Here is a 21,329-nt window from a genome sequence, read left to right on the forward strand (position 1 = left end):
TGAGTGATCTGTAGAAATCCAGTTGTGGAAACCGGTAGGTATGTGCAAAAGAGAGGAGAGGCCACTATTCCAAGGGGTCACCTACAGTGTGGAAGAAGAAAACCCTGATCAAACGATGTTTGTCAAAGACCTTAGGATCCCCAGGGACTCGGGAGAGAAGGGTAGTGTTCTCGCAGGAGAGAAAAGGCTCCTGATCTTAACTCAGTCCTGGAACTGGGAAGGAGCCAGTCACACTTGGGGAAAACCACCCACCGCGTTTCCAGATAAAATCACCAGTGCCTGTAAGAGCAGCTTCTGGAAGCGGGGAGTGTGCCGTCCACCCCTATGAGCAGCAGGACGGACGGAGGCACAGCCCTGGTGGGAGGCTCGGTGCCGACCACTGGCCTGTCCAGCCCGGAGGTTTGGTAGGTCTCTGTTCACCCCGGGGGCGGGGAGGGCGAAGTTGAGAGAGCAGTCTGGAGGGGATGGGCACTTTCCTTCTGTGTGCACGCCACCTGGGCTTGGCTGTGGCGCCAGGAACCTCTGCAAGCTGGCACAGAGGTCAGGTGAGCCAAGCTCTTGAATTGCTGAAGCAGCTGCACCTTTGAATGGAACGGATGCAGCAGTGGCAGCGGCAGGTCCCAGACTCGGTGCAGGCCTCGTCCAGGGCTGCAGGCGGAGCAGCCGAGGGACGCAAACCACAGACGCCACCCAATTACACGCGGGATTCCTGCAGGGAGACCACTGCTGCCCCGGGCACATTTTCAACCTCAAAACCTGGGGAACCACTGCTCTCTCAATGACAAAATCTGTTGGTCATTCAATCTGCATAAAATAATCTGTTCCAAAGACAACCAGCCAGGGGCAGCCAAGGGTCCTGCTCAGCGAGCTCCAGCACCCTTCTCAGCCTAACCCCTCACGACCTCCAAGGAAACCAAGTTAGGAAAAAGAAAGGACAAAAGCAACACGGAAGGAGACATCTCAGAAAAGGGCGAGCTGTCTGAAATAAGTGGAGAGGGGAGTTAGTGTTGCTTTGACCCCGGAATGCAGCCTGTCTTCTCCCTGTGTCACCTGGGTGTGTAGCCTGCGGCGTGGATGAGGTTACCAGTATCAACGGCCTATTGTCAGGTGCTAAGAAATGTGAGATGTATTCTTTTTGCTATATACACATATAAAAAATAAGAGTGAGGTAGATAAATGTTTGGGAAAAAAAAAAAAAAAACAACATAAAACAAAAAACTGTCCTGTCTTCACACACACGCACACGCACACAAACCCTTTCCTCAGTATTTAAATTCATAATGGGGCGTCTCTACAGTGATTGAAACTGGTATCACAAAATAAATTAAAAGAAAACTCCTACATTTAATACCTTCTTAATTAACTTTTTTCTTTTTTCTTTTTTTTTTTTTTCAAAAGGGAAAACGCTATGGGACAGGCCAGAGGAAGCAGTGAGACCGAAACTGCTGACAAGCAAAAAGCACTACAAACTTTCTTTTTTGTGTTTAATCTCCAGTCACAACTAGCAATCATCATATTTTAGCTTTGTTCTTACTCATAATTTAAGCATTTCCGTCCCAGAAGCAACTCTTGCGCTGTCATCACTCGGGTGAGAAGTGCTAAAAACTAAACAAGACAAGACTCCCGGGCCCCGAGGACCTGGATTCCTGGCCGCGGGAGAGCGGGCCAGCGCCAGAGCTCTGGTCCCCTGGGAGGGGCAAAGGGGCTCTTGGGCCACCACGGCATCTGCGCTGCCCAACCTGGTGCTCCGGCCAGCAGACCTAGTGCCGGCTGTGCACCCCCCGAGGATGCCGCCGCGGCCCAGCGCAGATGCCCGGCCCCACTCCCCGCGGGGCGGAGGGGTCCCTCGGGATGTTCTGGTTCCACAGACAGGTAGGTCGGTCTGGTGAGGGCGGCGGCAGAAGGCCGCGGCGGGGCCCGCTGGAGCCCACTCTGCTGCACCCTTGGATTCAGCAGCTGTTTTTCGTGGGATGGAAGGATTAAATATCCATTAAAAAAAAATAGTCATCCAAATGCCTAGTGTCTGCAGTTAAAACTGTTGTTGTACCCAAGAATTAAAAAAATAGATATATATGTGTCACAACCAAAACAAAGGCAAGGGAAAGAGAAGGTGAGGCTTCTCAACAATGGTGAATATAAACACTGAACGAGGACGTGCGAAATATTTAACCTTTTTTTTTCTGACCTGAGTTTGCATCATGTCTTGCACTGTAACAGACTCCAATGCCGCGCGAGGGGGGCCGAGGAGAGGGGCTGCGGCCCCAGACTCCTTTCCGCCTTGTTCCCTCACCAGCCTCGTGCCCACAGAGCCTACGGGTTAGAAAACAACGGATGGGGCAGGTGGGAGCCGGGAGGGGAGGATGTATTTATAAAAAGGCATCAAACAGTTCATGGCAAATCATGTCGCAGAAGTATTAATGACCGGGAAAAGAGGAAGAGAGTCACGCGCTCTAGTACGAAGCATAAGAAGTTTCTTGGAGTGAGCAGAAGGGAAGAGGGTAGACCTGAAGGTTTTCATAGATTAAATCCACAAAGATAAAGAACAAAAAAAATAGCAGCTTTTTTTTTTTTCTGTACAGACGTATAGATGAATATCTGAACCGTAAAAAAGTTATAAAAGTGACATTAAAGACGATGTGTATGCAAATGTTTCATGGTCTAACATAGAACTGTAAGAGCCATGAAGAAGTCCTAGGACAGAGGAAATGTCAACAAAGCTTAGAATGCTTGAATCCATTTACTGCTTTTCTTCTCACTGTGGTGGTGGTGTTTGGATTTCTTTCCTTGCAAACCTGCAATAACGGTTGGGCTGAGTCCCTGGAAACCCTTTCCCTTCTGTGTCTTGGGGGCCGGGCAGGGGGCTGGGGCTGGGGCAGGGGCAGGGAAGCCGGGGTTCAGCTTCTCCCCATCTTCACTGAGACAGTCCCATTGCGTTCAGTTCCCCACAATCATTACCTAGTCGAAAGCAATGAGACTTGTGTGAATGTGGACTTGAAGAGAACATCAGGGGACAGTCGGATGGAGTGCGTCACCCACGTGCCTCTCCCCCGGAGGGACGAGCTACCGCGCTCACCCGTGCCTCTGGACATAAGAAAATCAGTGCAGGGATCGTGAGGGAGAAAGTTCAGGATTTTGGCAAAATTTGGCAGCATTAAAACGGTAACAACCTTGGATGAATGATGGCCCTTTTTAAATTTCATATGTCCCTAAAAAGGTTAAAGATACAGTTAAAAATTTCCATCTCAATGTGTTTTTATAAAGACCTACGGTGTCAAGCAGGTGTGTGCAGGTGTCACTTGGGGCCACAAGGACAGCCATTTCCTCAATCTGATAAAAAGGGCTTCCCGGCCAGGCTGGCGGCAAATATTTTTCCATTATGAAGCAGAAAGAAAGAGAAAGGGGGGTGTGTGTGTGTCTGTGAGAGAGAGAGAGACAGAGAGAGAGGGGAGAGCGAAGGGGGAGGGACAGGAAGAGAGTTAGGAGACTGGATTCTCAAGTGTTCTGTTGCTATTAAGTGTTGTCATTAAGGTTCTTAAAGGCCCGTGTCAGTTAAGGGTTTGGGTCGGGAAATAAAAAGCTGCTTGCATATTGAAAAAAGGAACATCCCAAATGTGTTTACTGCAGAGAAGCTGTCTCCCGTGGGCAGCAATGGCAGTTCTGAAGATCCACTGAGGTACAGGAGGCTCACGAATAGACTGTTAAACTTCCTCTCTCCCCCCTCCCCGCCGCCGGGTGTGCGACGCATTACTGTTTGCGGGGCTCGGGATCCGGGCATCAGCAGGTGGAGGACTGGGGCAGCGGCAGCGCCCTCTCGTTCTTGCGGCCCCCGTTCATGTGTGCGTAAGGCTGTCTCTCATCGAAGCTGGCGCGCAGGACCAGCACTCCAGGGCCCGGGCCGTTCTCGGCCTTGTGTCCTGAGTGTCTGTCGGGCAGTGGCAGGGAGGACGAGGAGGCCGAGGGGTCCAGGGGGACACTCTCCATGTTCTCTGGCTCCAGGTCCAGCTCCTCGGGCTCCGGCGGCTTGTTCTCCTCGCTGTAGTAGAAGGAGACCTCCTGAAAGCCGGGCTCCATCTCGTCCTTGACGCTGCGGATGATCTCCAGGAAGGACGGCCTCATCTTGGGGTTGTACTGCCAGCACATGCGCATCAGCTCGAACCTGCGGTGCAGACAGACAGAAGGTGGGCCCAGACCGCAAGGCGCTGTGGGTCCCTCACCTGCAGGCGTGGGAGAGAGCCCTGCCGCCCCTCTAAGTCCCTGCCTCGCTGTCCGGGCAACCCAAGTGGCCTTTGGCTTCTCTCGTCTCCTCTCCCACTGTTCCGTTCACTGAGCCCAAAACCCAGGACCCATCATGGTATAAAACCCAAACGCTCGTTTCCTGAGAAGGGCAAATCTAGCTTCACACAGGGTCTGTCCTAACAGGTATTATGTATGGTGACAATGCTAGGAAGTAAAAATAACCAGCTTTCTATCTGAAGCATCTCTTGCAGCCACTGATGAAACATCAGTTCCAGAATTAGAATGCAGGAAACCTCCAGCTTCTCACCAATAAGGCTGACGAGTGAGCACAGCTTCCCTGACAGCGATCGCCGAGTCCCACCTATGCTATTTCCAAGCTTCCTCGCAGTGCAGGGGCACCCCCGGCTGAGGGCCCAAGAAGGCGGCAGTACGAGGCCCAGGGTTGGAAGAGGGGAGCACGCATCCCAAGTTTGCTGTCCCGATCTCACACCTGCATGCAGGATGCCCTGCCAAGGCAGAGCCCAGGCCCATGATCCGGGCTATGCTGGACCAAACCAGAGTCCCTGTGTGGACCTGGGGCCAGATCCCAACCAGCTAGTGAGGGAGAAGATTGAGCAAGAATCCCCTCCACAAGCAAGGGCCAGGCAGAGGGCAGAGTGTGAAGCCCGGGCTGTGCCTCCAGTCACACCAGCTGGGCCACGACGATGACACCTGGACTGCAAACTTCTGTGAGTCACCTCAGAGTCACCTGGGCCAGAGGGAGTTTCTCTGGCTGTGGACTAGCCCCTCAGGAGAGCAGGAGGAACACTGCTGCTGGTGCGGCCAGAAAAGGCCTGGGCTTTGGCGAGCATCCGGAGCACAGAGATCCAGCTAAACAGACCCTTGGAGCAAAGGGAAAGGCACTGGCCGGCCACAGCCGCAGTGCAGGGCAGGGCAGGGCAGCCATGCTTCCGAGGAGGGACAGGCCAGTGGCCATCTCTCACAGGAACATGAAATCCAAGTGCCTTCCTTTCTACCTCTGTTGTCACCAGACAATTCTACTCTGTTGTTTTAAAATTCTGGCTAAAGAGATGCTTCTCAAAAAAAGTGGCCAAATGGAACTCCCCATATCCAGGAAGCTCAAAGCACCCCCAAATGGCATCCAGCCTTCTCTCAGGCCCATCACTTGACCAACAGACCACCTGTGTAAGCGTGGCCCCCCCAGGGAAATTGCCAGGGGAGATCTCCTGATGGAACCGAAGTCTGTTGTGCGGGGAAGCTGGCCGGCAGAGAGGAAGGCTCCCTGCTGTCCTGGCAGCTTCCTTAGGGGACATCAGGTAGGTCAGGTGAGGTGGTGAGTATGTGACCTTGAGAGGGAGGTAGGCCTGGGTGAGACGGAGACCCACCCAGCATTCAGAGTTTCTAGATGAGGGGTCGGTGCGTTACAGCAGGGCCAAACCCAGCCTGCTGCTGGTTTTTTGCAAGCTGAGTTATACGGAGACAGAGCCACGGCCCCTCGTTTACATACTGTCTGCGCTGCTTTCCAGCTGCAATGGCCAATTGAGTAAGTAGCTAGAACAGAGACTGGTTGGCCTGCAAGCCTGAAATGTTTACTGCGCGGCCCTTTACAGAAAGTTTGCTGACCTCTGCTCTGGTGGAAAAAGAACTGGACGAAATCGATGGCTGACTAGATTTTTTTTTTCCCTTTCAACTAAACCACCTGCACAGAGGCCACGGCCCTAATGACAGTTAACGTCCAGTTACTGCTCCAAGTGGTGCACGCGGGGTGCCAGGCAGAGAGGGTGGTATGCGTGGGAGCTACTTTGATCCTCGCAAGTCTGTGAAGCAGGTGCTATCTGTATAATATATCCCCGTTTTACAGATAAGGAAACTGAAGCACCGGGAGATGAAATCCTTTGTCCTAGGTCATAAGCCAGTGAGGGTGGGGCTGATGGAGTTCTCTGTGACACGGCACAGCTGCACCCTGATGGTCACCTCGGGAAAAGGAGTTTTCTCTTAACCTAAACAAGAGTGACCGCGATCCCACCAGGAGACCTTCCCTCTTCCCACTGACCGCCGGACAGTCACAGATGTCGTAGGGGTTTGACTTGCACGATGAACTGGCAGCTAATCTGTCGTGTCCCCCTCTGGTCAGGTGGTCAACAAGCCTGCCTTCCCACACCCCCATCACTCCTAAGAAAAAGGACCAGGAACAAAAATTCAAGTGGGCCATAAATACATGACATGCATCTCTGGGGCTGGGCTGCAACTTCCTCTCTGGCTGATGGACTGACCCTTGAATAGTCGTGCAGCCGGGGCCAGGAACATGAGATGTGTCTGGCTCTGTGCCCTGTGGCTGGGGGCTGAGGAGGTGCCACCGGCAGGGCAGTGATGCGGTGACATCAGCACAAACAAGCCATGTGATGCCTCTTGTAAACCATTCCAGAGTCACAGGGCTGCCCATAAAAGGAAGTCTTTTTTGCTCTGTGGGATTCGAGACCTTGTTTACACTATTTCCACACAAAAACTCTCCAGTAGACTCTAGAAGGATTTATGAGCTGATAAAACTCTTCTCTTAAAAAGTACATTTTTTACCACGGGTCCTTCGCGGAAGGCTCTCCCCGTTCGGGGGCGCATGCCCATCCCTGGGAGCGTACGCACGCCGAGGTGCCTTGGCATTGCCACCCCACCCTCGCCCCGACACCGAACCGGGCAGGCTGATCAGTGTGGGATGTCGCGAGCCCAGGTGCACCGGAGCACCCCCACATGCTGTCGGGCGTTAGCACAGCCCAGCCCAGGGTCACCTGTCACAACAGAGAGACGGGACTCCAGGGCACGCTGTGTGTGTCTCCCTCCCAGCGGCCCTGCGCTGCCAGGGCTGTCTTAGGAACCACTTCTCAGCCAGGAGCGGCCTCGGGACGGCGCGGCTTGTGTGGCTTGTGTGCTGCGGCAAAGCTCACCCCAGGGCTCACAGGGTGCGAGCGGCCATTCCTGCCTGTTTGGATCCTATTCAAACACCCAATTCCCACAAAACCAGCCCGGGATTCCCAGCACCAGGGAAAAACCACATTTGAAACTTGCAAAAACAATCCGACTCTATTGAGTTTGTTTCCGATTCATCTACGAGTTGATGACTCTGGGCTAAAAAGTTCAAATTCCTTCCCGAATCCTGCACACTGAAGACTTCCCTGGCAACAGTCTTGACGTGTGGAGTTGTGGAAATGTCACCAGCATAACAAATGGCTTCTTCCCTGAGTTTTTATGGCCGAGTTCACACCTTTGCCCTGGTCCTGACCCCACAGCATTAGAGCCAGGGCCTTTCAGGTCACCACAGTCACAAGAGCTTGGACGACACCTGTCTCAACCTTGTGACCTGGGCAGCTGGCACCCCCCTGAGCAGCCCAACAGCATTGGTGGCGTTAAGTACCAAGAGCTGAGCACAAAAGTCGGTTAAAGATGGGCTTTGTCATGAATTTGAAAGATGGACCCAGCAGGAAATCACAACCCAAATCTGATCTCGTGATCCATGCTCAATTAATTTAAACTGAGTCATGGCGTTGAGACCCGGAGACCTAACACCCTGTGGCCTGGGCCGTGGAGTCCTTCACTCTGTCACACCGAGGGTGGCTTTGGCTACTTCCTGATGCTGAGGCGAAGTCCACCAGCAGCCACTGCACCTGAGGGTGCCTGTTCAGGCCTCAGACCACACAGCTCCAGCGCTGGCCCGCCTGAGCCGGCAGGCAGGTGCCAGGACACTCACAGGGCTCAGCTGACTCTCTGCTCCGCCGGGATAAACAGATCCATTCTTTCACTTCTTGTCACAAAACAACTCCTCTCCCAGAGCTCTTCCTCCTCACATAAGCTCATCAGTCGATTCAAAAGGACAACACAGACACTCCCTATGAGACCAACTTGCCTCCTTTCATTTTGTTCTTCTCTTAGAAGGGAGGAAAATTTGCCCAGGGGGTTGTGGATGGCAAAGCAGAAACGCCTTCTGCGTTACACATTCAACGTGTAAGAGTAACTCTTTGTGTGAATTTCCTTGTCACTCTGTGCTGGGAATAGGAAGTGCACTGCCTTTCCCAGGGCAGGTAGGCAGCTTCCCAGACCTCTTAAATTAATATTAAAACTCCCGTCACCTGGAGGTGGGTCAACGTTAAGAGTCCCACGTTTCTCACAGACAAATATTTATTTGAGTCAAAGAGAAAGCACAGAAGCAACACCTCTCCTGACCAGCCCCCACCCACAGGAGCAAAACCCACACTTGCTTTCATGGCTATTTCTCAGCTTGCTAAAGCACCGATGATTCTAGCACTGGCCTCTATTCTGGCACCCTCCACCTTTGTGCAAATGCAGTGGGCGCTGGTCCTCACATTCCATTCCATTTTGACTCTAAAGGAAGATTTTTCTTATAATGGGCTGGTAACAATACAGCAGCCACACTGTTCAAAGTAAAGAACAGGCAAGTTGGTCACCTGGGAGGGACTCCGGGGGGGCAGCCAGGCTCCAAGACACCCAGGGGTCCTCACACCCCCACATAAACCCCTCCCATATCATGTAGCCTGGAGGAGATGGTGGGAACCTCGGAGTGTGACTTTGGAGGTTGGGTCAGAGAGGGTGCTGCGGCTTCTGCTCTGGGCCCGGATTGTTTTCCCTGGGGCAGGGCTGGCGCACTCTGGGTCAAATCTGGCCTGCTGCCTGATTTTGTAAGGCCTATGAGCTAAGAATGGCTTTCAGATTTGTAAATGGTTGAAAAACATTCAAAATAAGAATATTTTGTGACAACATGGAAATGATATGGAATTCAAATTTCAGTATCCAAAAATAAAGTTTCATTGGAACACAACCATGCTCATTTCTGTGATACCTATGGCTGCTTTTGCACCACAACAGCAGAGTTGAGTAGCTGCAATCAAGATCATACGGGCCCATGCCCTAAAAATATTTACTAGCTGGCCTTTTAGAGAAAGTCTGCCAAGCCCGGCTCTAGGGGAAGCGAGTTAGCTGCATGTCCTGGGGATACTCAACCAGTGCGAGTGGGCAGGGGGGAGGGGGGGCTTGTAGAGACTGAGGCCTCAGGTGGGGTACAGCCACCACAGTGCAGCCCCTGCCGTGGACGCGGATCTGGCAGCCCGGGCAAGCCTTCAGATGACTGTGGCCCCAGCTGGCCGCTGGACTGCAACCTGAGGGGCCCCGAGTCCGCGCCTGCCAGCTAGGCTGCTCCCGGACGCCTTGCCTTCAGAACCTCTGTGCATTAATAAACGCCCATGGTTGTTTTCAACTGTTAGGTTTTGGGCGATTTATTATACTGCAATAAAAAGCTAAAACAGATGGGGAGAAGGAGAATGTCTATGCTGGGCAAGAAAATGCACCCAGGGGCCTTTCCAGTGTCCCCCAACTTTGGGTTGTAGAGTTCTGAAGAGGAGGTGGGAAGTCTCTTTGATGAGACATCCAGGAAACCCAGTGTCCCTGTGTCCCCATGTACTGCCCCTTGAGAAGAGGAGCTTCCCATCTCTGTGGCCCTACCCTGCTGGCCCTGCTGACCGCACCTGGGCCCAGGGCACTGGCTGACTTCCTAGTTCCAGCCCTGCCCAGATGGGACGATGGGACCCCCACGTGCACTAGCTGACACGAGGATGTGGCATTCCTGGCATCCTTCTTGCAGTCGTCTTTCCTAATTCCACCCAGGTGTCCACGGGATAGGTCATGCTTCAGCTAGCGAATGTTCAGAAGCAGCAGTGAGCGTCTGCCCAGCTAATCCACTCCTAAAGCTCAGGGGTGCGGCATGGCGCCCTCCCCACCCCATGTATCCTCCGGCGGCACAGCAGAAAAACAAACCTTGGTTTGTTGATAAGGACCATGGTCTCTGTTTCTGAGACTGGAATTGAAAGATGGCCTCCAAGACTCCTGCCCCATAATACCCCCTCACATGACTATGAGTAGGACTTGTGAACGAGAGACAGTATTTTGCTCCTTTAATTACACTTCTAATCAGTTGACTTTGAGTTACTTATCCCAAGGGGACCCCAACTTAATCAGGTAGAAAACCAGCAAAAGCATCAGAGAGATCCCCTTATTGGCCTTGAAGAAACAGGCTGCTCTGTGGTAAAGGGCCGATAGGGCGGGCACATGGCAAGCCCCTCGAGTGGCCTTGGTCTCTGGGAGTAGAAAGCAGTCCCCAGCTGACAGGTGCCAAGAGCACGGGGGCCTCAGTTCTGCAAATGCAAAATTCTGCCAACAACCTGAAGGAGGCTGAAGATGACCCTGAACCTCAGATGACTGCAGGCCCCTGACACCTTGATTTCAGCCTCTGAGCAGAGGAGCCAGTACACCTGTGTCTGGATTCCTGGCCCTCAGACACCGTGAGAAACCAAATGAACACAACTCTCATGGCTACTAGGAGCCACTTTCCTGGTGTCCACCAGACATGCGTCTGCCTCACCGCTGTAAATCATCCTGCCACCATGGGGCCCAGCCCGAGTCCACGTCTGTTTGAGGCTGGGTGGATCGGCAGGTGGGAAGAGCTGGGTGTCTTTCACATAATGACAGCCCAACAATTCTCAGGGTCCTTCCCAAAATGAAACCAACCCTGTCCTGAAAGGCATATCTAGAAGTCTCCTGACCTGGTCCTGAAACACTAGTGGAAGCTACCTTCACATTCACCTGTCAGGATCCAGAAGAATCCCTGGACCCTGCCTTCATGTGCACATCAAAGACAAATCCACTGCTGCCAGCCTGTGCCTGTCATGCACCCGACACCTGGCCAGAACACCTCCACACCCTCCTCAGACTTGCTCTAGGCATGATCACCAGGACTCTCCACTTCAGCAGCTCTGACCCCACTGAGATACAAAGCAACACAGCCAGTGGACGGCAGAGCAGGTCCTCCATCCAAAGGGGGGCTGCCCCAAGGACACTGAGCAGCGAGGCCCAGGAGGCATCACAGACACCTTCTCACTCTGGCAGAGCTCAGCAACTAAAAGCCGCAAGGGGCTCTTTCAGTAGGGGCAAGGAGACAGGTTCACCAGCACCCAAAGCTGGTGTGCCCAGGGTGACGTCTGCAGGGAGAGGCCAGGTCAGCCACACTCCAGGTCCATCCTGGTCACTACAATGTTGTTATTTAGATGGCTTATGACTTTCGCAAACACTTAGAAAAGAAACCTGGGGCCGGGAAGGGGGGACCCCAGGGTGGTGGCACTATCTGAAAGTTCACCCCGTGTGGTGCGTGCAAGAGCCCTGCCCAAGAAGCGCTGCACACACCAACTCACGGCAGTTCTCTCAGACCGGCCAGAGGCTGGGGAGAGGCTCTCAAATTCCACTTCAGAGTAGAAAATGTCTTCTTGCCTTTCTTTTTAAAAGGCCATCCTCTCACATAGAGAGGATAGAGTAAAGATTGCTTTAGTCAAATATTTCCCAGACACATTTGGCCTGAGAAACCACAGTGCGAACTGCAAATCACCACTAAAGCATTAAGGAACATGGGCGGAACCGGGGTACCTGCACGAAGGCACAGGTTCTGCCAACCTCGGCGCCTTCCATGAGGACGAGCTCTCTTGTAAACCACTCCTGCTCCCCCACCCCCCGAGGCCCAGAGAGAACGGCCCCCAGGATTACTCATCTCACGTGGCCCTGGAAAACAGTGACTGGTGAAAAGCCATCAGAAGAGCACGGAGGGGGCCCAGGAAATACGCACAGCATGTCGGGGCAGTTGTCCGGCTTGTCCAGAAGGCCGCCCTCCATGACGAAGCGAAGGACTTGCTCGTTGGACAAGCCCTGGTAGGGCTGCTCGGCCAGCGTGGCGATCTCCCAGAGGACCACCCCAAAGGACCTGCAGCAAAAAAGAAACGTGAGCAGCTTGGAAAGGGACAGCTGGACCACACTGTACCCTCTTTTCCGGCATTCCTTCACGCCCTGGTACTGAAAAACAGTCCTCACCATGACGACAGTGCTTGGCAGACGGCGGGCCAGGCCCTGGGCTAAGTGTGGGACATCGTCCTTCCTCCTCTGCTGCCCCTGATGTTCCCTGTAACCTCAGCCCTGGTGGCAGAGCTGAGGAAGCTCACGTCGGGGGAGTTTTTAGCATCCCTCGTGTGGTTAGGAAGCCCTGATCTCTGATTTGAACGCAGAGCACACTCAGTTCAGCACCTAGTCCCAGCCATTTGCCCGGCATGGCAGTGTCTCCCAACTCGCTTCTGCCCAAGAATGACAGAATGCAGACCCCCAGCCCTAGCCTGGACATTGGTTTAGTAACCTCACACAAGGCCTGGGACAATTGAGCTTTTCTAATAAGTTCCTCAGGTGATTCTTATGATCAGCGTTCTGGAAACCTCTACCAAAGTGGTTCTCAATGCACTAGTGGCATAGGAGAATTTCTTGGGAAGTTTCTAAAATAGACTGAGGCCGGGCCCCCAAGAGAAGCTCTGATTTGGCTAATCTGGGATGAAGGCTTTGGGCCTGTAATGTCTACAGGCTCTGTGGGGATCTTGAGGTCTAGTCGGGCTAAGGGACAAGAGAATCCCTGCCCCCATGGAGCTCAGGAGCTGCGCTACCTGAAGGCCTCTCTCTGTCTCATGGGTGGGGGACTCAGGGTGGGCTGCTCTGGCCAGTGGGGAGTGTCATGGACAACAGAGTCCTCCAGCAGAGGTTGGAAGACACTCTGCAGGCAGAGTGGGGGCAACTCTCCCACACATGAGGTTTTGCCTGTCAGTTTAGAAGATCAAACTACTGAAAAACAAACTAAAACAGATACTATACGTACACAGAAATTTCAGACATAAACATAGATTTTAAACATTTTAAACATAGATAATGTTTAAAAAGTCAATGCTGGCATCTGCAAAATATACCTGCCTTCTCTGGGCAAATTTCCATCACTCACCGTCTCCCCAGCCTATGTGCCCTTGCGGTGCAATACAGCAGGCTGCACGTCAGCGGCCCGGGGGCTTCTGACTGGCCCCGCCGCAGCACAACTCCCGGGGCAGGGTATCTCCTACCGAGAGCTCTCGGGATCCTGGCCTCGCACCCAAGCCCGGAGGGCTCTGACTCTGTGTCAGAACGTTTGCCCGCTGCTTAGGCTACTCTCTACGAACAAAAGGCTTTTGTAGGAACTGGCACTAAAAGCAGATGTTAGACAGAAACTTAGTAATTAGGGGACTGACCAACCCAAGGTCCCTTTTAACTGCAAGTGACCAGGAAATACTGTGGCCTTCATGTTGTACAAGAGACTCAGAAAAGGCACAGACCCACAGGGCAGCTTTGAAAGGCCTGGGCCGGCCGAGGGAAGCGGGGTTTTCCGTCAGCTTCTGTGGGGGAAGCTCTGCCTTCCAGAACCTGCCCAGTCACACTGGCAGCATGCCTCAGCCTCGTCTGAGACGGGCACGGCACGAGCGATGACCCGCTTTCTGTTTCCGCCGACAGTAGGTCTGCGACGTGGCCTGAGGACGCACTTCCCTCCCAGGCCTGCTTTCCCTCTTGCCCCACACGGCTTCCCCGGCCCGTCACTGCTTCCAGGCAGCCAGTCCTCACCGATGGCTCCCACCCTGACCCCCGCAGCCCCGACTGCTCCATTCCAAGCTCCCTGTTACTGGGCTACCCACAAACTCAGCATGTCCCCAAAGGAACACTGACTGCCTCGCACCCTGTTCTCCTTCTGGCCTCCCCGCAGCTGATGGCTCATTCCACCCGAGCCATCCCCCTGCAGTCGGCCTTCCTGGCCTCCTCCTCTAACCTCGGCCTCCTCGGAGTCCCACAGTGACTTGCCACCTGAGGCTCAGATTTGTCCAAAGGCCTGGCCCTCCTCTCGCCCCCAGCACCCCTCAGTGTGGACAGTCCTCCTCCCCTAGCCGCCTGCACCCCTCCTCAAGGCTCCAGTACATTGCTCAGCACAGCCTTGCACTCTAGTGAACATGAACGTCTTAAAACACAGCTCTAGGTCACCCTTCTGTTCAGGAACCTCAACAGTCATTGCAGAGCCTGGAGAACTGGTCCAAAATCCCTAACATAGTACCCAAGGCCTCACTTGAGCCTCTTCAGCCTAACTCCCTCAAGCGAGGCCCTCGTCCCCCACCTGCAGCAGGTACTTCCTGCCACCACCTCCCCCCCCAGCATCCCCGCTGCCAGGAGTCCCCTCCTATTGCTCCGCTGGTGACAACCCGTGCTTAGGGTGTCTCACAACTTCGTCTCCTCCATGAAGGCTTCGGTGACCCCAACCTGTCAGGCACTTCCTCTTCTACACAAGACTTCATCCCTGCAGGACAGGGACGGGTTGCTCATCGTCCCTGCATCCCTGCATCTTCCACACGCCGAGCTCCTCTAGACCACACACATTAATGACACAGCAGGTGACAGACCCAGCTCTCCACAGACTCGTTGAACTGAACAGGAAAAGCTTTCCCCTGAGCAACTCTCACCTGATGTCACTATCCCCTGTCATCGAGGGCCATCTAGTGCTGGAGTCTGTGGCCACCCTTCACAGCTCAGAGTGACAACTAAGTCCCACTGTTTTTCTGCTTCAAGGTATGGAGACTGAGCCATCTCTACCTGACATCAGTTGTCACTAGAGGCATTTAAACATCTATCAAGGTACCACAGAGGTGGCAGGGAATACAGACATCCCGAGACAGATGTCCTCACCTTGCACATGGAGCAACTAGCAGCCCAGAGAAGCACCGTGATCTGACCAAGGCCACACAGCCAGTTGGAGGTAACACCTGTGGTTTTCAAAGCCGGTGTTTTACTATGTGGTGCTGGCTGTTAACCCTTCATATAAAATCAAGTCATATTTTGTGCAGACTTAATCTTTAAACATTATATAAATGCTTCTTAAAGTCTTTTCTAATTATGGGCGCTGAGGCTGTCTTCCCCAAGGAACAGACCCGTCGGTGCGGGTCTCAGCCTGGTGCCAGTCCCCGCTGGAGTCGGTGCTCAGAACCACACATCGCACACCACGGGGGGGATCGCAGCAACATCCCACTTGGCAGCAAACTAAAACCTACAGAGAAAGCCACACTCCCCACGGATGATCATTAGCCACTAGAGATGCAAATAACCTTGGCTATTTGTGACCATTTGGAAAGCATCTTAGTAAGGCCAGGAATGAAGACCGTGGGGCCACCCAGATGCTCAGGAAGGGAGCGTGACTTTAAGCCGTGGGGCACCGCTCCCACCTTTGCCTGGTTTCCTCCATGCCCGGAGGGCACACTATGTCTTTTAACTCAAGTCGGCCCCTGAGGGGGACTTGGTGCTACCAGGGAGCAGCAGGGAGAGCAGCCACGGTGCCCAAGGGCCTGGAATGAAGCCTCAGAAGACAGTGGGAAACCTGGAGACGTTCTGACTGCAGAACAGAAACACTTCCTGGAGGACACCAAGGGCTGTCTCTTCAAGAGCAGGGCAGGACACACAATTGTGCTAGAGAGAGACGGTCTGAAGGGGTGTCACAGAGAGGCCAACTTAAGCATAACACAAGAGAGACTTGCTAAGAACAAGGACACCTGAAGAATCAGGCTGGCCTGTCTTTGTGAAAAAGTGAACACGCAGTCCTTGGAAGTGTCTTAGCAAGAAGCTCAATCACCAGCTGTCAAAGATGCTACGGATGATGGGATTCGGGGCCGGGCCTGGCCGCAGGGATACTTTCCAGTCCTAAGATTCTAGGGTCTCTTCTATAAAGCCAGACAAAATTCTTTGTATTTTTTTTCTAGATTTTAACTATTTAGGAATGATTGTTTTATGCTGTCGAATACAATCCAAAATGATTTCCATTCTTTCGAGAGAGGGATAGCTTTAGTTTAGTGCCTGGGCAGCTGAAAAACCTTCCATGTACTCCAGCATCCTGGCTTTCTCCCCCCTGTCCTACCATCAGATATCTAACGTCAACGCCCGAACATTTAATGGAACGAATACCAAATGCCTATTCTCGTTTATGTATTTTTTTCTTATTGGTTCATAATAGTTATGTACTCAAATGGGAAGAAACTGGCACTGAACACAATATATGTCCCTTTGTTGCTGCTTGTAGAATAGCTGCAACCAGAATTTGGTAAAATTAGCCTGCGAGATATTAACAACCCTAGCTTTATATTCCTATCCTGCCTCCATTCCCCATGGCTCTTCTAGTTTTCTATTTTATTATACTATAAACTGAACTCAAACCTTTTGGAGGCACGAAGCCTCCAAACAGATGCATGCAGGTCCCCAGGCTTGCCCTCTCCCTGCCATCGTAATCTCTAAAAATTATGTAGAGCATTTTGATTTTATAGTAAAGAGGTAACCATCTTGGACAAGCTGATTGCAAAACAAATCTCATACTTGAGCTCAAGAAGCAATCCCGCTTTGCCGGGTCATATTCAAATGCTATTTCCAATTTGCACCTGTCTTCAAAATAAGATCCAAGGCCCTTGAACTGTGAAAGGTTTATGAGGTTTAAAAAAAAAATGATGTCAGTCACTATTGAAATAGTTCCTCTATGTGGTCATCCCGACAGTCGGAGTAAACAACCAACATTTCTGTAATGCAAAAGCAATGGGATCGCCCGAGAGGAAAGCCAAGACACTCGTTGACATTCTAGAAGGTGGACGTGCCAGGGCCTTAGCCTGCCAAGAATCTCAGTTGTATTTCAGAACCTGATCGCCTCTCCACAATGTTGCTCAGGAATTGCAATAAACAATGCTGAGAGGACTCTGCACCCCTAAGCTGACAAGCTTCCACTGCAAGACACTTTTATTATTAAAAGGGAGACATTTTGCTTCCCATAACCATCCCTGGGCCAACAATGAGGATGCCCATGAAAGAGGACAGATAGCAGATGGGACCAACAGGAAAACACAATCAGGACTCATAAGCTTTGGGTCTAAATGAAGCATTGTCTGCAATCTAAAGGTTAAGTTAGATAGGGCAGACACACACAGAGTATCTATTTCTTGAGAAAGAAGAAAAGAGAAAGAAGGCAGGCAGGGGAGAAGCAGAGAGAAGTGACGGCTTCTGGCATGTCCCAGCTCCTGGGAGCATAACCATTAGCTACTGAAGATTAAAAGAAATGTTGGTCCCACACATGCCCTTCTGTCCTTAGCTAGGCCACTGACAACAGGAACACCTCAAAGATGAAGGAGTGTGGCCCCCATAACACTGAGCTAAAGCTGGAAATGGGTGCCATCGAACAGACAGCAGGAGAAAAGTAAAGCCAGAGGGGGCTGGGCCGGTGGGCTCCGGCTGGCTTAGCAGTAAAAGGCTCTCATACCAGACGTCCGAGTGAGTGGTGAAGACGCCATCCTTGAGGGACTCGGGAGACATCCAGCGCACGGGCAGCAAGCCTTTCCCTCCTTTCCGGTAATAGTCTGTCTCGTAGATATCTCGAGTCATACCAAAATCTGTAAGGCAGGGAGCAGGCACAGAGTTATGCTGCCGGAGCAGGCACGGCCACTGCCGCAGCAGAGGGCCCCACACCCCCTTCACATTCAAGGTGAGACACCAACACACTCCGCTTTAAGGAGGTCAAATATCAGGGTTTGCAATTTTATAAGGCAGAAACAGTAAGGGGTGATTAGTCACATGATGAGCAAATACCAAAAAATCTCTTCTCTTAATACAATCATAATCTGAATCCTTTAAGAAGTTAACTCCCTTATTGCATTTAAAATGAAAGGCAGTTTACAAATTATCAAGTCCCATAATTTATCAAGAAAATATATAGTACTGTGTAAGACCAAGGGTCCCTTATACGTGGTTTTAAAAACTGATAAAAAAGTATAGACTCTTATTTACTTAGTAGCATTGCCCCACCCACAAAGGAAACGAAATACTTTCACTGCTTAATAAGGGGTAAAATATTCAGAGTAACAATTCACAATCACAAAAGTACATAGTAAGATGCCTAAGAGATGCTATTTACTAGTCCCTGAAGCTACTACTTAATGTTGTTTTTCAACATAACACTCCCATTCAGTTTTGAAAATTTCTTCCATTTTCCATGTCTCCAAAAGATGTCACACAATTATGTTTGATAGCAGGCTTGCTTTATAATCCTAAATTATTGCTTCTTTGTCAGATTTTGATTTTCCACTCAATCATACAACCTTTTCTCACATGGACTCTCCCGTTCTCCTTCCCAGGAGAAAGGGCTGCTCTACTTTTTACAATGTTCGTTCATTTCTCTAACTCACGCCACAAAGAGGTAAGGCTACAAAGCAAACACAGAGAACAAAGATCCTTGGACGTTAACCAACATAATTTACTTCTACTATGCTAAGGGCCATCAAACTGCCTCTGGTAAAATCACTTGTCATATTTGTAATCCATGAGACGATGGATGCTGGGAAAACATTCTGAACCTTCGTGAAAAATAAAAATGAAGTGCCAAAGTCTTATCTGTGAATTAATCCAGTGACATGCAAATGAGAGGATTTTTGTCTTTACTTTCACAAAATGGAAAAGAAGAAATCCCAGAAAAAAAAAAAAATACAAACTATCTCTTCCAAAGCACAAAAGGAAAATGTTAACTTCTAGAAAGAAAAACCACTATTACAAAGAAAATATCACTATAAATATGCCACATGTTCAACAGCAAATATAATCCTCGCTGATTTGGATTTAAAATGGAAATTGGCACCAAAAAAGGTCTCTCCCACGGTAACGCAACATGGGAAGAAACTGAGTTCCCAGCATGTGCCAGGAAGGGGGGACGGCGGATGTGGACAGGAACCAGCGCTCACTGAGGCCCTGCCCCGGGCCAGGTGCGTGCTCGGTTCTTTCCTGCACTGACTCCCTCCCACAATCCGTGGGGTCTGTTACGTTATCACCCCCATTTCAGAGGCGAAGAAACTGAGGCTCACAGACTTGAGGCACCAGCCCTAAGTCTCTGGTCCAGATGTGGGAGAACTGGGACTTAAGCTTAGGCCCACCCAGCTCTCTGGTCTCTGGTCTCTGGTCTCTGTGCTCTCCCCTGGGCTGGGGACGGGGAGCCAGCTGGCATTTCCGAGGGAACAATCTGAGTCCCTGCGGAGACGTGAGGAGAACAGGAAGGGAAGGGGAAGCAAGCAGAGGGCACAAAGGAAGCCTCGCTGGGGACAAGGGTGCTCTTCCCTGGGAACCCTGGGCCAGGACAGCCGTCAGGACCCCTCCGCTGGGTTTCAAGGGGCACCACAGGTGAGGGTGCCTCAAAGGGCCCAACCTGGGGACACAGTGGGGGATCCTGAGTCATTCTGGTGACTGAGGGATGTCTGCTCTATGGTAAAACTCCCTTTCAGTACAAAGGAAAAATAAAGACACTCACCCCACCCTGGAAACCATTCTAGGGGGAACCCTCACTGTTCACTAAAGGGCCAAAACAGTTCACTCAAAAAACATTGCTAAAGGAAAAAATACATATACATTTCTAAAGGAAGGTGAACACTTTCAGATCAGATAGTTCAAGAGCTAGACAAAGAGGTCTATTTTAAGTAGTTTTCTTTGGATGTTAAGTCTCCTCTGCAATTTCTCAGGATAAATATTTGCATTTTTCTGAACTATCATCATTTCATAGCGGGAAGATGAGGGTCCTGGTAAAAGCAGGTGGTTTCCTAAGCAGTCCTAATGTTTTGTGTGTTTTTATTAGGCGGATTATAAGACCAAAGTAAAAACACAAACCTAAAGGCCAAAATGAGTTTCTAACCAGAGCTCAGAAATATAATTCAAACCCTTTTTCTGGAGTTACAGTGGGTGGTGGCAACAAGAGATCAGGACCATGAGTGGCGTGAGTGCCTGGTTAAGAGACCGGTTGACCAGCTTCAGGTGTGAAACCCACTGAGCAGTGATGGTCCCTCACCTGCGGGACCGCCATGCCTGTTCCTGTTACTGCTCCTGCTCTGTGCAGGGCCTTCGCCTCACCTCCTGGAAAACAATGTGGAGCCCTGCAGGGCAGGGGAAAATGAGCCTTATAAGCTAGGATAATCGGAGGGAAGACTGGCAGTTTGGATTGTGACTGTAATTCCCAAGTCAGAATCACCTGAGGACACCGTCTCCATTATTTCTGTAACCAATGCTGAGAAGTTTTCTGCCAAGAAATGCCTCAAATGCCAAGAGCTGATCTCAGGGGCCATGGCCGCTACCTGGACCACCATGTCCATGTGCTGTCAGGATCAGGGCCAGCCCAGCCAGCTTTGTGATTGACTCTCAACTGGAGACAATCATATTATTCATAACAGCTAGTCTTTGCACTCAAGGGAGGCATTAGAAAACCTCTCCAGGGACAGGCTAATGCCAATGAGGTCCTCTAAAACACGTCCGAGTTTAGTTCTTGCTCAGGTCTGGAAACCTAAAGACACACCTCCGATTTTGACTGTGAAATCTTCAGCCACCATGCAGTTCCGGGCAGCAAGGTCTCTGTGGACAAACTTGTTGGCGTTGAGGTACGCCATGCCATCTGCAATCTCTCCAGCCATCTGGATCATCTTGCTTAGACTTGGAGGTGCTAGGACTGGATTATTCTGTTGGAGATGGAAAAAAAAAAAAAAAAAAATCACGTGAGAATTCAGGAATTTTTTTCCATCCCAAGTTCTTTCAGGATTTACAAACCCATCTTTGTTCAATCTGAGCACCACAGGTCATTGTGCTAAGAAATCAGGACTTGTTCAGAAGGAACCTGTTATTATGGAGAGTACAGCATCTACCTGGGGGTAAGGTCATGCACCTGCTCCCTAACCACATCACACACAGCTGCCCAGGGAAATGCCAGTTAGCACTTCCTGGACCAGCATTTTCTATTTTGGGTATGGCAAAAATTATATAAAGTGAAATACATAATTTTTTATATTGAGGACTCTTGGTTACTTAAATTCCTATTAGTTTATATGTTCCTTTTATTTCTACAATCAAAGTACCGGTAAAAAGATGGATAGCACATTACAAAGGCTGTGTGGAAATAAGCAAATGTATTTTCCAAATGGACGGTGTATGTTTTAATTCCCATATAAGCACTGTTACAAATTACTTAATCTTTTTCTTCCTCTACAACTTTCTCCTAAAGTACAAAAATACTAGGACTAATTTTTTCAACTCACAGTGTGACGTTCATCGGACCGTACTTTCTGTAGGCTGAGAAAAACAAGCACCTGACAAGTGAAGTCCAGCTGAAGCTTATCTTGGAG

General features: G+C 51.0%; 1 protein-coding gene across 2 annotated transcripts in view; it reads right to left on the reverse strand.

The window, feature by feature from the left end:
- Window positions 1-3,523: 3,523 nt before the first annotated feature.
- IGF1R (insulin like growth factor 1 receptor) overlaps window positions 3,524-21,329 on the reverse strand; it is a 282,880-nt gene continuing 265,074 nt past the window's right edge. For both annotated transcript variants that reach the window (XM_069465775.1, XM_069465774.1), the window contains exons 18-21: window positions 20,510-20,669; window positions 17,447-17,576; window positions 11,909-12,043; window positions 3,524-4,156 (exon numbers count right to left, since the gene is read on the reverse strand). In XM_069465775.1, the coding sequence (XP_069321876.1) occupies window positions 3,775-4,156; window positions 11,909-12,043; window positions 17,447-17,576; window positions 20,510-20,669 (807 nt within the window). In that variant the 3' untranslated portion in view covers window positions 3,524-3,774. The remainder of the gene's footprint in view (window positions 4,157-11,908; window positions 12,044-17,446; window positions 17,577-20,509; window positions 20,670-21,329) is intronic.

This window comes from Eulemur rufifrons, chromosome 3 (assembly GCF_041146395.1).
Source record: "Eulemur rufifrons isolate Redbay chromosome 3, OSU_ERuf_1, whole genome shotgun sequence".
NCBI classification, from domain to species: Eukaryota; Metazoa; Chordata; class Mammalia; order Primates; family Lemuridae; genus Eulemur; species Eulemur rufifrons.